At 44.3% G+C, this 14,966-nt stretch overlaps 1 protein-coding gene across 1 annotated transcript in view; it reads left to right on the top strand.

Annotated features, from left to right (window-relative positions):
* The first annotated feature begins 5,675 nt into the window (after window positions 1-5,675).
* Window positions 5,676-14,966, top strand: part of SDHA (succinate dehydrogenase complex flavoprotein subunit A) — a 53,349-nt gene continuing 44,058 nt past the window's right edge. Inside the window, exon 1 of the mRNA XM_069958270.1 lies at window positions 5,676-5,784. Within this exon, the coding sequence (XP_069814371.1) occupies window positions 5,728-5,784 (57 nt within the window). The 5' untranslated portion in view covers window positions 5,676-5,727. The remainder of the gene's footprint in view (window positions 5,785-14,966) is intronic.

Raw genomic sequence — 14,966 nt, forward strand, 5'->3', positions numbered from 1 at the left:
TGGGAATGAAAGGCCAGCGTGTCTTTATCTCTTCTTCTACCAATCCTGTTCTACCTGCACCTATTTAAGGTTGCTGCGCCTGTTCCTCCTTGCCTGAGCATTGTAGGATCCTTATGTTCTTAAGCAGTGGTGTATAGCTATTCCTTGTATTCTGTATTGTGGCCCAAAGCCAGACTGGTGTAGTAGCACAGCAGGTCCATATCCGCTGCCTATTACACCTGTTCCACTTGGCCGACATCCGTATGTTGGCCCCCTTAAACCAAAGTTTTTTTTTTTTTTTTTTTTTTGGGTGGGGGGATGGGTTGGCTTTTGTCCCCTGGGATGACCCCCTTGAGCCAAAGTTTTCGAAGTTTCCCTGTGATCCTGGATGGGTACATCCCTTTAACATTGTATGACACAACAATCCCCCTAGCTCCTGTTTCAGCTCCTTTCTGAGCCTTCTAGTACCCTCGCTCCTCACTGCTTGTTGCTACTTCCAAGATTAGTCTTCTTAACAGGACCTGCCCACTCACCCAGTCACTGAGTGAGACAGGACACTACTGTAACAGAGCTGGCAGGTCCTGATGTGAAGACCTCAGAAGTAGCAACAAACGGCAGTGATTGTGGGATCGGAAAGCACTGGACTGGGAGCGGCAAAGAAGGTAAGTAAGCATAAAGTTTTTGTTTAAAAGGCCATGAAATGAAAGTACTATCACAAAAATACATAAAAAAGGAAAAATTGGCAGCACCTCTATGCCTCTGTTCACACTGCAGGTTGCACGCTGCATGTGGCTTAAGTACAGACAAAAATGCAAATTCTTACCGTGTATATACTCCCCCCCCGGTGTACACATGACAAAAACCTGCTTTATAGCTATTGTAAAATGAGGATCTTAGCAAACTATTTGATCAGAGTGTACCATGTCACCATGTTAAGGCATCCTCAAGACATGGTACCTATTTTAGCATTTTCACACTAGCATTGGCCTCTCCTGGGCTGAATAAGCCTACAACTTGGCAGAAAGAATCCAAATGATCACTTTTATAGCACCCTTGGGACATGGGTGGAGTGCAGGCCAACAGGAGGTAGCCACCCCCCCCACCACCACCACATTCAGCAGAAAAAAAGAAAAAATTGGCAACATCTCTATGCCTCTGTTCACACTGCAGGTTGCACGCTGCTTGTGGCTTAATTACAGACAAAAATACAGAAAGTGCAGCAACAACCCATCTGCCCAGTTGTAGGCTTGTTCAGCCCAGGAGAAGCCATTGCTAGTGTGAAAGTGTGAAAATGCTAGAGTATGGACTATGTCTCTGAGGACAAAAATACATATGGCCACTCGAGGTCAGCAAACTACATAGAAACAGAGCTTTAAAGCTTAAATAATAGACTGAATTTAAAGGAGCTAGAGATGAAACACTAAATATTGCCAACATCAATAAACCCAGGACTAGCAGCAGCAAACACAACAGCAAATCCGCTGCACGACGGACATGAATGGAGCCTAGTGGTGCGTTTACACAGACAGATTTATCTGACAGATCTTTGAAGCCAAAACCAGGAACAGACTATAAACAGGGATCAGGTCATAAAGGTAAGACTGGGATCTATCCTCTTTACAAATCCATTCCTGGCTTTGGCTTCCAAAATCTGTCAGATAAATCTTTCTGTGTAAACGCACCCTAACATACCCCAATGACACTGACGAGGTCGGTTGGGTTTTCCGCAGTTTTTTCTAAGGCTAGGTTCACATCACGATTTTGCAATCCGTCTCACTGTATCCGTTTTGGAAAGTGTACAGAAAAACTTTTTGTGTATGTTCCAAAATGTTTTTTTTGTTTTTTTTTTAAACTGTAAATTTTTATGTAAATCAGTGGAAAATGGATGGCATACAAAAGCATCCGTTTTTGCACCCTTTTTTTTTTTTTCATTGAACGTATACATTAAAAGGATAGCAAAATTGTCATGTGAACCAGGCCTACAACAGCTATATAATAAAACTAGACAGACCACTGTTGGCGTCCATCACTCGTTTTGCCTCCTACTTTTTCCCTTGCTGAATATTAATACCCTTTAGAGACCCTTTTATATGAAAAGAAACCAAACGGAAACCCAGTACACACCTGAGAAATGATTCCTTTACTATGCAAAGAATACAGTGCCTTACCCATGTCACTCTGTCAGAACTTTCACCCATTCAAAGCATTGAAAAGGTGGGAGGACAGAGGAAGAGGCGCATTCCTTCGTGGTAAATTTAGGAGAACCTGTGCTGGCTGGCCAGTGGACGCAGTAATCTACCATTGTAGTATACCAGAGTGCAATTCCTGTGGCTGGGCTGAGGATGGCACCTGTCCACAAGTGTATTATTGTATTTTCTAGGAGTTAATATGTCTTATATTAAACTGTTATGTGTATTTCTCTCTACCAGTGTAACTAGCAGGCAGAGAATGGGTTACATGCTTTACACTGCACACCACACAAAACAGTGACACCTACTGTCCTTAGTGAGAACTGCTCTAGCTAGTGTTGTAAGCCTAGAAGTTGCTAGAAGGTGGGTGGGGTATGCAAATAGGCTCCCCATAAAAGGTTGGCAGTTGTAGTGTTTAGCAGAGACAAGTGAGTAGCTGTTGAGGGAACAACATCACCTCAGGAGATCACCACAGAGCAAAGCTGCTGAGGGGAACAAGGAAAAAGGTTATTACCAACAGAGCAGCTAAAGAAAACAGCAGGAGGTGAGAAAAATAGAGAGAGACTTTGAGAGACAGTTTGTCAGGTGCACCCTCAGGAAAGGGCCAGCACACATACAGTCAGTGGGAATCCTCAGATCAGGAACCCAAGTGGATGGACTTGGCTGTTAAGGGAGCAGAGTTAACGTAGGCCTCGGCACCCATCTTCCTGAAATTCGGGGGGTAAGATTTATTAGGACCCCTGGATACCCTGGGGACCCGAAAGTTGTGGCCTAAGGGTCCTATTCCACGGGCCGAGGAGGGTCCGATCAACGATGTAAACAAGCGGCGATCTGCTAGATCGCCGCTCGTTTACTGGGCCTATTCCACGGCCCGATGATCGTTGAGCGAGGTCTGCAAGGACATCGTTACCGATGTCCTTGCAGCCCTTGCAGCAGCAGTAATACATTACCTGTCCAGGCTTCTTCTCCGCGCTGTCTTCATCCCAGGGTCCCGCGCGCTTTATCTTCTCAATGGCCGGTCAGCTGACAGGCCACACTCAGCCAATCACAGGCCGCGGCGGTCCCGGCCTGTGATTAGCTAAGCGCTCCGTCAGCTGACCGGCTATTCAGAAGATAGAGCTCGAGGGACCCTGGGATGAAGACAGCGCCGAGAAGCCTGGACAGGTAATGTATGCTGCTGCTGCTGCTGTCAAATCGTCGGTCGCCCGCCGCGCACCGCTATTCAACAGTAGCGATGCGCGGTGGGGGAACGATGATTTTAGGTCTGGCCCTAAATGAACGATCAGCCGATGACACGATCATCGGCTGATCGTTCTCTTTATTTCACCGAACGATTATCGGCCGAATCGGGCCGAATGGGGCCGATCCGGCCGATTTTCGTTACTGTGGAATAGGGCCCTAAGGCCCGGCCCCGTAACTAAAGCAGGAACCTCCCTAGCTGACAGGGAGGGAAAGACAGACTCAAGCACCATTGGGGAAGAGGTCCAAAGGATCACAGTGCCCACCAGCGTCCCACACGTACTGACAGACAAGGATCTGAGGCAGATCATCTCTCCACACACCACCAGACTCTCCACAAGCGCAGTAACCCAGTCAAGGCCGCCAGTGTTAACTGCTGTATGTCACAGGACTGTAAAACACCTGCAAGTCCATCAGTAAAGACGTTATTGTTATACTGCCTCCCTCCTAGTCTCCCTGTTGTCCTGGTTTACCTGCACCACATCACCACCATCAAGGGCCGTACTACGGGACAGCAGTATTTGGGGTTGGCCCCGGGGGAACTACAGGTCCACACCATTGACCACCTTACACACAGGTGCAGCCTCCCTACAGGAACCTCTGCAGTAGTCCACAGAAGAGAGAGAACTCAGGGAAGCGCCAGAGAGTCCCCTTTACCTGCAGAAGCCCTCGAGCCCACCTGTGACCGTAACAAGATCCAGCCATCCTGCAGGTACAGAACACTCTCACCCTGCAGCCCTCACTTAGGAGCTCAGCGCGACACTCAGGAGAAACAGTGAAAGACTACTACCACCATCAGCCTCTCCTCATTCCCCTCACTCTCTTCCATAAGCACCCCGGCTTGCTGCACCATAGTAAATCAGACGCAGGAGGAGGCCACACCTCCTCCTTACCTTGCTGGTCCCACCTGCCCATCAGGTGAGCAGGGGTTACAGCTGGCATATGGCACAGAGAAGGTAATACTGCATTTACACAGAGCGATAATTCGCACCAATCAAATGATTAACGATTTCAAAGTAATGATGTGTTTTTTATAACGATCAGCCTTTAGATGGAACGATCTATCGTTTGGAAAATTCGTTATTGGGATAGTTTAAGATCGCTTAAGCCTATCTCATACATAGGATGAGAAGTGTCCTGCGAATTTTTAGCGAATGACCTACGACGATTTGAGAACATGTTGCTCGTTGCTTGATTGTTCACTGTGTTTACACAAGCCGATTATTGCTTAAATGCGATCATTATCGCTAAAAATCTGCATATTTTCTGTGGCTTACTCCTCTGACACAACACTCATGGTGTTTTCTGTTACATGCAGGACTCCAGGCACTAGTGTCACTTGGTGTCACTTAGCTTAGTTTTTAGTTTTACATGTTATATTCACCTTAAAGAGTCACTGCTGTTAATTTTTTTTTTGCAGAAATCAATAGTCCAGACGATTTTAAGAAACTTTGTAATTGGGTTTATTAGGCAAATATGCCATTATCTGCATTTTAAAAGACTTTCCCCAGGTCTCCCCTCCTCTCGTTTTTGTCATCCACTGCTCAGAATCAGGAAATCTCAACTGTTTTACATCAGTCGGATCCTGTCTGTGCTATGGAGAGGGGAGGAGGGAGATTAGTCGGCAGCAGAGAACCGAGAACAAAGGATTACACAGTGAGAGCTGTGTGAAAGACGGTATTCAGAGGTCAGAGAGGTCAGTGCTGACATCAGAGGAGAGAGCCTGGTGATGTAACGGTAAATTAACTCTTTGTTGTCCTGATTTGGTGCCTCATTTCTCTCCACCCCTCCCCTCTTCATAGAGAACAATGAAGACAGGGGGAGAGCTTCAAACTGCTTTTTCATGATAAAAAATTAATTTTTCGGCTAATAAACCCAATTACAAAGTTTCTTAAAATTTTGTACTATTGATTTCTGCAAAAAAAGTGACATTTTAATGTGTATAGTTTTTTATATGGTATAATATAAGGTAGTGCTTTTTCAATAATATGCAATTTGGATTATGCTCATTTATACTTACCATTTATATATTGGGGTTCACAGCATTCTAGGGGTTACATTCTAACTATTTGTTTTTGCTCCTCTGCTTGCCCACCCCTCTATGAGAATCAGAGCCGGGCAGGCAAGCTGACTGAGTGACATCTTAGTGTGTTTGCACACTCTCTCTCCTCCCTGTGTTTCTATTGGCTGAAAGGTCATTTTAGGATACGCAGTTCTGTCCTTCTAGCATTTCAATAAAGTTTGATTAAAAAAAAAAAATAACTGGAAGGAAAACACAGCAGTGAGGCTGTTCCTGACGTCTCCTATAATCTGAGCTAATATGGCAGCGCTGAGCACAGCAGCTTCGCTGGGGAAGAGGCTGTTGATAAGAAGCAGGGTAACGGAATCTTTACTTTCATGGCTTTACATGTGTGGCTGTGACAGGGGAGGGGCAATGTGCACTTGGCATTGTCACCTGAAGGTGACCTCTTATTCTTCTTAGCCTTTTTATAACTTGCTATGTTTTTAGAATGCAGTAATATATTCTTTCCACAGGTGAAACATATATTGTAAACATATGTTTCCCCTGAAAAAACTGCAGCCAGTAATCACAGTAAAACATTTGCAGTTTTGTCTCATGATGATTGAGGCTGGGTTTACAAGGACTAGCCAATCTTTCAAATGCAGCAGTCCATATTACAACCGCAAAACCTGATCTCTAATTTAAGCACACCTAAATTAAATCAACATAAGGTTCTTTTTGGTTCACTAGTATGAAAGCCATGGTTCTCATTCAGACTGCAGTATTGGATTGTATTTTTCATCAGTATTTGTGGGAGTGGGACATAAACAGAGAAAATGCACCATAACAAGATTGACATTTTTTATCTACTTAATCTTCACTTGATTTAAGAAAAAAAAAAGACTGAAAATACAGAAACTGTACCTGTTATTTTACAGGAGGATCTGTGTGTGTTCATGAGGAGTAGCACTACTTCTGGTCATTGTACAAATTATAAAGTGCATTTTTTCACCAGATTATCCTTAACACCCCCCCCACCAATGCCGGACTCAATAAATGTCCCCCTTAGTCTTTACGATTTGTTACATACACTGCACACACACCCACCCACACACATCCTGCTGCCATATTTCTGTATAGCAAACCCTCAGAGGAAGCATAGAGAATATCTTAGACTTAGAGCAGTGCTGAGTAGTAAGCTGTGAATCCACTACTAGGGTAAAATATATTGTTGTGGTCAACATTATTGGCACCCCTGAAAACTGAGCAGGAGGCATGCATTCTTCTGACCTGTCTTCCAGAAAGGAATTAAGTGGCGTTGCTATGCATGGCCAAAATAAACCAAAAAAGCCATAGCACCCATAAAGGGGGCGAATCCAGGGGGGCAGCAACACCACTGCTGCCAAGCAAAGCTGCAACTTCTGGGTGACATCACAGACACCAAATCACAGCAACAGTGGCTTTTGCACAGCACCTCACCAGTGTGAACAGTCTGATTAGCTCACCTCATGCTCCCTGCCAGCAGACTGAGAGAGCAAGGTACGGACCCTCAGGACTTATTCACACATCCCGCAATACATTGCCATAGAGATTCAAAGAGTTTCCCTGATCCCCGCATAATATTGTTACATGATGGGGGGGGCACATTCCATTACAGGGCTTCCCTGTCCATAGGGCCGGTAATTTACGGGATGTGTGATCAAGCCCTTATACAGACTATTGCTAAAACACCTGGGGGTAGGAGGAGTGCTGAGGACACGTCAACAAAACAGGGCTTAAATGAAGGGACAATATATAAATAATTCTATGAAAAGAAAAATAGACATGGACGCACATTCACACTGATCCACTGCTTCCAGCACAATCAAAACTATTTTTGTGTCCTTATTAAGGCTACAAGTCCCAACCCAGCAGGTGATGACCCAAACTGACCCCACAAAATGCACCTGTATTATGGTTATGTGGAACTGACTTTAGGCAGAGATTTACATGGGTAAATGACACGTTATCCTGGAATTTTTCCCACAAAACAAAACAGCAATATACCCCTTACTGCTGCTCTATGACATGATGCCTGCAGATTGTAATGATTTGTTTTCATGTTGTATGTTTTTTTTTGTGACTCAATAAAAAAAATTCTAAAATGCCCAAGTCACTTGAGTATTAGTCCTTCACTGGTTTTCTCATCCATTTCTACTGTTCAAGATGTGCTACAGTGGATGGTGCTGACAAGCAAGTTACATTTTGCTGTATTTTGTTGTGGCTACTATCTATGCTCTTCTGCAAATATAACTTTTTTTGTAAAAAAAGGATTTAATAGTTTTATTGTATTATCTTCAGCTGCATTGGTAATCACAACAATGCAGAGCCTATTGATCTCAAGCAGTTTAGCCATTGTGTGTCTTATAAACATTGTTCACCTTGGACCACACGGTCTTCATGCTCGGTTGCAGATCAACGAGTGACCACACACTCGATATCCCTGTCTTGCGTTGTTTGGTTATTCCTCTGGACCTGTCTTCTTTTGATTTATATCCAATAAAGTATATTTATTTTATTTTTACATACCACAGTGATATGTTCTTTTTCCACATGTAATGTAATTTTATGAATTGATCAGTCAGTGATACTGGTACAACTATAACCCCTAGACAGCAAGCTCACTACCTTGGGGTATGTTTGACTCTGATATGTCTTTCACTTCCCACATTCAATATCTTTTACATTCTTTCGCCTGCATCTTACAAACGTCTCTAAAATCCACCCCTTCCTTACTGTTGAATCAGCTAAAACTCTTATGGTCTCTGATTCATTCTGAAGTGACAGGCCACTCAGCCAATCACTAGCCACGGAGGTCCCATCCCAGCCACCGATTGGCTGAGTGGCCTGTCACTTCAGAGACCGGCTCTGAAGGTCCACCGGAAGCTGTAGACAGCTGGCAGAAGTGAAAAGAACACTGTGGAGCGTAGAGAGATGAAGTACAGGTTAGTTTTTAAAGCAAGGTCTGCACGGACATCACTAACAATGTCCATGCAGCCCTTGCTGCACAATAATCGTGCAGCATAAGAGGTTCAGTAAATGAGTGTCAAACTAACAGATTAGCAATCATTTGCTATAGTGATTGGGCAATCTAATACAGCCCTAATACCCTAAGCCTCAAACGTGCTTTCAAAATTCATCTTTTTAAGCAGGTCATCCCACCCCCTTATACGCTCCAAGCACTTAGACCTGTACATCACCTGTTGGTGGCTGGTTCACCCACCCTTACCTGCATCAAATAACCACATCAACCACTCCAAGCATCTAGACTTGCACATGACCTGTTGGTGACTGGTTCACCCACATTTACCTGTATTAACCTATTTACTAATATGGAGAGACCATTGTAGCAATGAAGCACTTGAGCCCCTTCTGCCTTCTATTTCCAATCCTTTGCTTATAGATTGTAAGCTTGCGAGCGGGGCCCTCACTCCTCATGTCTCATTTGATATTTACAATTATTATTTTTATTATTATGATTATATTTGCATTTACAGTAGGAGCAAAGAGGATGAAATTGAAAAAATCTTATTCAATCTATTTACATTTTGGATACACTGCGGATTTGCAAAAAATCCTCTGGTCTGTTCTGTTTTTTAGGTTGGAAAATTAACTACAAATTTTTAAATACAATATTTTTGACATTTGTATATTCCACATATGTATGCAGGAATTGAAGATTTAGTGCAGAAATTCTGCACTGTGTTGCCCTACCCTTATGGTACAGCCAAATCCACAATGGAAAATCTGTATCAAATTGTGCTTTCTGCTGTTGATTTTGTGGTACCCACAAGGATGATGAGTGTTGTGCTGCAGGATATTTGGGAGTAGTAATGTTTTATGTCACGTGGCAGGGTGGTGCATCTAACCAAATGGTCCCCTGTTTGAGTGATGCAAAGTGCAGAAACTTCTGGACACTAGAATTCTGTGAAACAACATTAAAAGAAATACCCTGGTCTCAAAATTTTAATTTATAACTTTCTAATATAGTGTAATGACTAGTAGTACTCACTTTAGCGGCTTTTCCATACTTCACCCGTAACAGGAAATGGAAAATAGAAGACCTACAAAATATATCAACCTCAGCTCCTCCCTCTCTAATCACAACGCATCATCCTCCAATTTCACTAGAGATTTTGCAGGATCTTGTCTCCCACCCCTCTTAGTAATTCACCATCTCTGACCAGCCCCTCCAGCCTACAACCGGGCAGACAAGGAGTGAAAGAAGCAGGTGCTGCTACTTCACTGAACCATAGTATGCAGTAAAATTAGATGTTCTACAACAGTTTAAGGAACATAACTGGCAGGAGTGCTGGGAGAGGGGAGTAGGCAGGGTAAGAGGGCTGTGATGGAGGGCTGATGGAAAGCAGTGCATTCTGGAATACAAAACTAAGACCCCAAAAACAAATGGATTTTGGGTAGTTTCAGAACTGGATTAAACAGGTAAGGAATGCTATACGCTTCTGAAGCAGGTTTATTTTTTTTTAACCTTATGTCGGACTATCACTTTAACACTTTATGAAAAGTGTCTATTCGAAAGTGAGGCAATGACTTCTTATATAGTAAAGAATGTAAAGTTACAATTGTTGAAATAGATATATATCATTTATATTTCACATTACAATGGAGCCGCATCATGGAGTGGCAGGGGTTTCCTCCCACTGGGAGTGGGCCGGCCCACATCCAGTGCTTTACCCCCAGCCATGTAACCATGAATAGAACGGCGCCGTACGCGGGAACCTAGCCACGGTTCAAATAAAGGACCGCTGCACTGACTTCCCCTTGCCGGCGCTGTTCGATTCACGTGTCATTTTAAAGAGAGTGTACCTGATGGTACATCTTCTTCAAAGGTGGGCTCACACTGCGTTTTTGCTTTTCGTTTAACAGATGCATTTTTAAATGTTTAGTTTTAACGTTCGAAAAACAAAACAAAAACAGATACATTTCAATCTTTTTTAATTTCCTATAATGTAAGTCTTACCAGCCTTAGGTATTTTCCATTAGAGATTTTTGGCAAACTAAGACTTATATCTTAGGCTAGTTTCACACTGTGTTTTTGCAGTCCGTTTAACTGTAAATGGTTACTTGGTCAACCATGTTTTTGTGTATGCTAAAAAGAAACATAACATGACATAATTGGCAAACCAAAAAGGTACAAAAAAGCCAGGGGAAAAAAAACAATTTTTGCGATGACCAGTACAGTAAAAAAAAAAGAAGCCACACCCTCAGCATGCAGCATTTTGGAACTGGCACATAAAAAAAAACATGTGTAAGGCAAATCATAAACTTCCATTGACTTCCAGCTACCATCTGTCCACTGGCATTTTTTTGGGGGGAAAAATGCCATGGTGTTTTTATTGGCGCTTTTCAGAGATTTGAACGTGTAAAGCCAGCATCATTAGGTTTACTACCTTTAAGATTTTTCTTTCTTATTTTTACACTTCTTGCCTGGAGATTATTGCTCATCTGGTCTACCTCAGGCAGACTCAAAGAGACTCTGTCAGTAGGTTTATTAGTCTTATCTAAGGGTAGCATAAATTAGTGATAGAGAAGCTGCCCAGTAGTCCTCATTATTCACGAGAAGCAGAAAACTCCACCCACCAACTGCTGATTGGCAGTTATTTATCCATGCTGTGTATACAGTCACTTGTCAATCAGCAGCTGGAGGGTGGAATGTGTCAAGAATCCCATTCTCCTGCATATTAGAGGAATCGCTGAACAGAATGATGTAAGTAATACACCCATCTGGTCAGCATTTCTGAAACTAGTCTATGTTGCCCTCATTGAAAACAGCATAAATCTAGTAACAGATTCCCTTTAATCAGCAGTGGCACTATGATTGGTATGGGGGCCTGTAAGGGCCTCTTGCTGTCATAGCGAGTGTGTTGTGCAGCTGTCAAGTGGACCCTAATGTCCTGTCAGTTCAGTAGTTTTTTCTGGTCTCAAAAAAGATCATCCCGGCCAGTACTGCAGTACCGGCTGGATGATCTTTAGCGTCACTGAGTTCTGATGCTGGCACATCAATGCGCACCCGCATCAGAACTCCCCACAGCACACAATGGTGCATGCGACCGGAGGCGCATGCTTCATTGTTCACACTGACATGTCAGTTTTCTACGGCACCAGTAGGGATCCCGGCCAGAGTGTACACTATGTGTATACACTCTGGCTGGGATTCCCCCAGCCTTAAAGGGGTACTCCAGTGGGGGGGCACTTTTGTGCTGGGACCGGTGCCTGGTTCCTGTCCGCTTCCGGGTGTCTGACGCGGGCCCAAGACGTGACTTCTCAGGTTCGCTCAGCCACTCAGTGAAGGAGGCGGGATCTAAGCGGACTTAAAACGGATCCCGCCTCCTTCACTGAGTGGCTAAGCGGACCTGAGACGTCACGTCTGGGGCCCGTGTCAGACACCCGGAAGCGGACGGGAACCAGGTACCGGAGCGCCGCGATGCGGGACCCGCCGCTGGAACCGGGGAGGTGAGTGGACGTCTTTTCCCTCGGTCACCTCCTCGGTCCCAGCACAAAAGTGCCCCCCCCCCCCGGCTGGAGTAACCCTTTAAGTAAGTACCACAGAAATCACAGCTGTTGTGATTCCCCCAGCACTACGTAAGTAGCCGTTGTAACAATGGCCGTGATTTCTGTGGAACTTACATAGTGTGAACATAGCCTTAAGCTGTAACATACAGTTGTTACCCACCACATAGCTGTGCCTTAAAAAGGCACATCAGAAGTCATTGAGGTTAAGCAGTTTTTTGAAGTTTCTTAATAAACTTAATAAAGCACTATATGCACTTTAGTTTTTCTTGTAGTAATGTATGCAGCTTCTGCAGGGGGGGATTAAATTTACCATAGGCCCCGGGCTGTTCACCAGGCCTGGGCCCCCCACCCCACTGTAACTATAGCAGCACTAGCCTGGCGTTCATAGTACAGGACAGATAATGTCATGATGCCCTGATTTGTGCAAAACTGAGGTAAAAAAGCAGCAAACTTTTTTGTAAATCATGGCAGAACTGTAGCCAGGAGACAATACTCCACTAAAAGTATAAGTCTGTTTGGGTGGACTTGGGCCCCCCAGGAGCTCAGGGCCCCGGGCTACCGCCTGAAACTGACCTATTATGATCCGCTACAGAGCTTCAGTATTGCTGGTCGAGATTTATAAACTCAGTCCAGTTAGACTCTTCTGTAGAGGACGCTCACAAACTTGGCAAACTGTGATGTAGTTTACTTGAGATGATTTTACTCATGGTTATGTTGCTGTAGGCAGAGGACCGCGCACACTAAGGGGGACATTTATTAAGTTCGGCCTTTTTTACGCCAGACTTATAAATGCCCCGCATCTCCGGCGCTACAGAGATTTATGTAGAGGCGGACTGCCTCTACATAAATCCTGTGCGCTCCGGTGCGCATAGCCGAAAACCTACGCCAGCTGAGGACTGGAGTAGGTTTTCGGCGTATCCTTTGGCGGAACGGATGGTGAATTGCGCGCCCTCCGTTCTGCCCCCGGCGGAAAGTGCCGATTTGCGAATATTTTATTTTAAAATAATGCGCAAATCGGCACTTTCCGCCGAAAAAAACCCTGTACGCCCGATGATACATGTCCCCCTAAGGGTATAAACACACACACCGTATATGCAGCATATTTACTGCTGCGATACCCAGCAAATATGCAGCAAATACGCAACAAATACGCAGCAGATTAGATCTAAATAACTGAACACAGCACCAAATCTGCACCATCAAATCTGCTGCAGATCTGCTGCGTATTTGCTGCGTATCTGCTGCGTATACGGTGTGTGTGTTTGTACCCTAAAAATATTCTGAAAGGTACGCTGCATTTACTCTGTAAGCTCAGTCTGTAAGTATTTCAAGAGATTCTTGGTTTGGCTTTGCCTCTCTTGTCTTGCCAATTTTTAAATTTCTGGAATGATTACAGCTTTTGGAAAAAGGATTATACTCCAACTTCACATAATGCCTTGATCACTATGTATACAACCCAGATCTGTCTTAGGTGAAAGTAACAACATGAACAAGATGGTGACCTGCATGGAGCAGGTTTAACATAGGTATATTTTCTCACTCCCCATGTCAAGCGAGGACTAAGTAGAAAGTGCAGGTTTGCAATGATCGGCTCTTCCCTGAAAAGGTTCAACCTGTGAGATTCCTCCCTCAGATTAAAGGGGAACTCCAGACAGCCTTGTTTACAAAAACAAAAAAACAACTTCCAAACAATACAAGGTTCTTATCTGTGATCCCCCAACACTCTTCATGTTGTTTTACAGTAGTCCTGCTCCTCAATTTCTGAATGTTACACCCGTCAGTAGGAAGTATACAGGCCTTTGCTTTGCATGACTTCAGCACATCTATGGTCACTGGACATCACTAGGCTCTCACACTGCTCTGCTAGGATTGAGTCTTTCCCCAGATTGTCGCAAAAATAATGTTTCCCATTAGACTCAAATAAATGAAACTTGCTTTCATCACTAAATGGAACTCTGGAGTGCTTCTCCTCTGTCCACTCAACATGCTCCTCAGCAAAGGTGAGTATAGTCTGTAGAGTGGTCCCTGCAGAGTGGACTTTCAGTCCAAATACTAAATGTCGAGACCCTGTATGACCAGAAAGATCCTTACCTTCTTTAGTGCTGAACTAGCAGGCGATTCCAGCTGCAGTGGACTACGCAATGACCTTGACATTTAGGAAATTGTGTGTTCTCTAATTTTGATCGCCTCTGTATAAAGTTTAAGGGGGCAGATCGAGAGACCAGAACCAGAGAGGCTATTGCATTGAAGTACATAGGCAGAATACATTCAAGGCTTAAAGGGAACCTGTCACTAAGGACGCGGGCACAGAGCCCGCCCGACCCCCCGGTGCAGCCCCTGGATACTTACCCTTTCCGAAGAGTCCTGTTCCTGAAGCCTGTCCCGGGACGAACATACCAGCGTCCGAAGCCGTGCGCGTGCGCTGCTGAGATGGGTTCAATGCCCATAGAGAATGACGGCTCCATTCATTCTCTATGGGCGTCGGACTCATCTCAGCGGTGCGTGCGCACAGCTTCGGGCGCTGATATCTTTGTCCCGGGACCGGCTCCAGGAACGGGACTCGTCGGAAAGGGTAAGTATCCGGGGCTGCATCGGGGGGTCGGGCGGGCTCTGTGCCCGCGTCCTTAGTGACAGGTTCCCTTTAATTCCATCAAAGCAAAATACCCATACAAAGGCCTAGACACCCTCACTTCCAGCTGCCCACCATACCAAATGCCTACAAACTATAAAGTACAATCAAATACTGTATATGGATATATAAACATGTGTGCACCTCACCCAAAGCCCATTTTGTGTTTAGCTTTTGAAAAGTGTTAAATATTAATCTAGTAAATAGAAAAGAAAAAACTTCGATACTTGCAAACAGCGCTGTCCCAAAAAATGTCCAAGGCTACACCAATGTAGTAGAAAAAGGATTCATATTTATTGTGAAAGCACAAGGTTTACGCGTTTCAGGAGTTAAATAATCTCCCTTCATCAGAACA

Source organism: Dendropsophus ebraccatus, chromosome 2, assembly GCF_027789765.1.
Source record: "Dendropsophus ebraccatus isolate aDenEbr1 chromosome 2, aDenEbr1.pat, whole genome shotgun sequence".
NCBI classification, from domain to species: domain Eukaryota; kingdom Metazoa; phylum Chordata; class Amphibia; order Anura; family Hylidae; genus Dendropsophus; species Dendropsophus ebraccatus.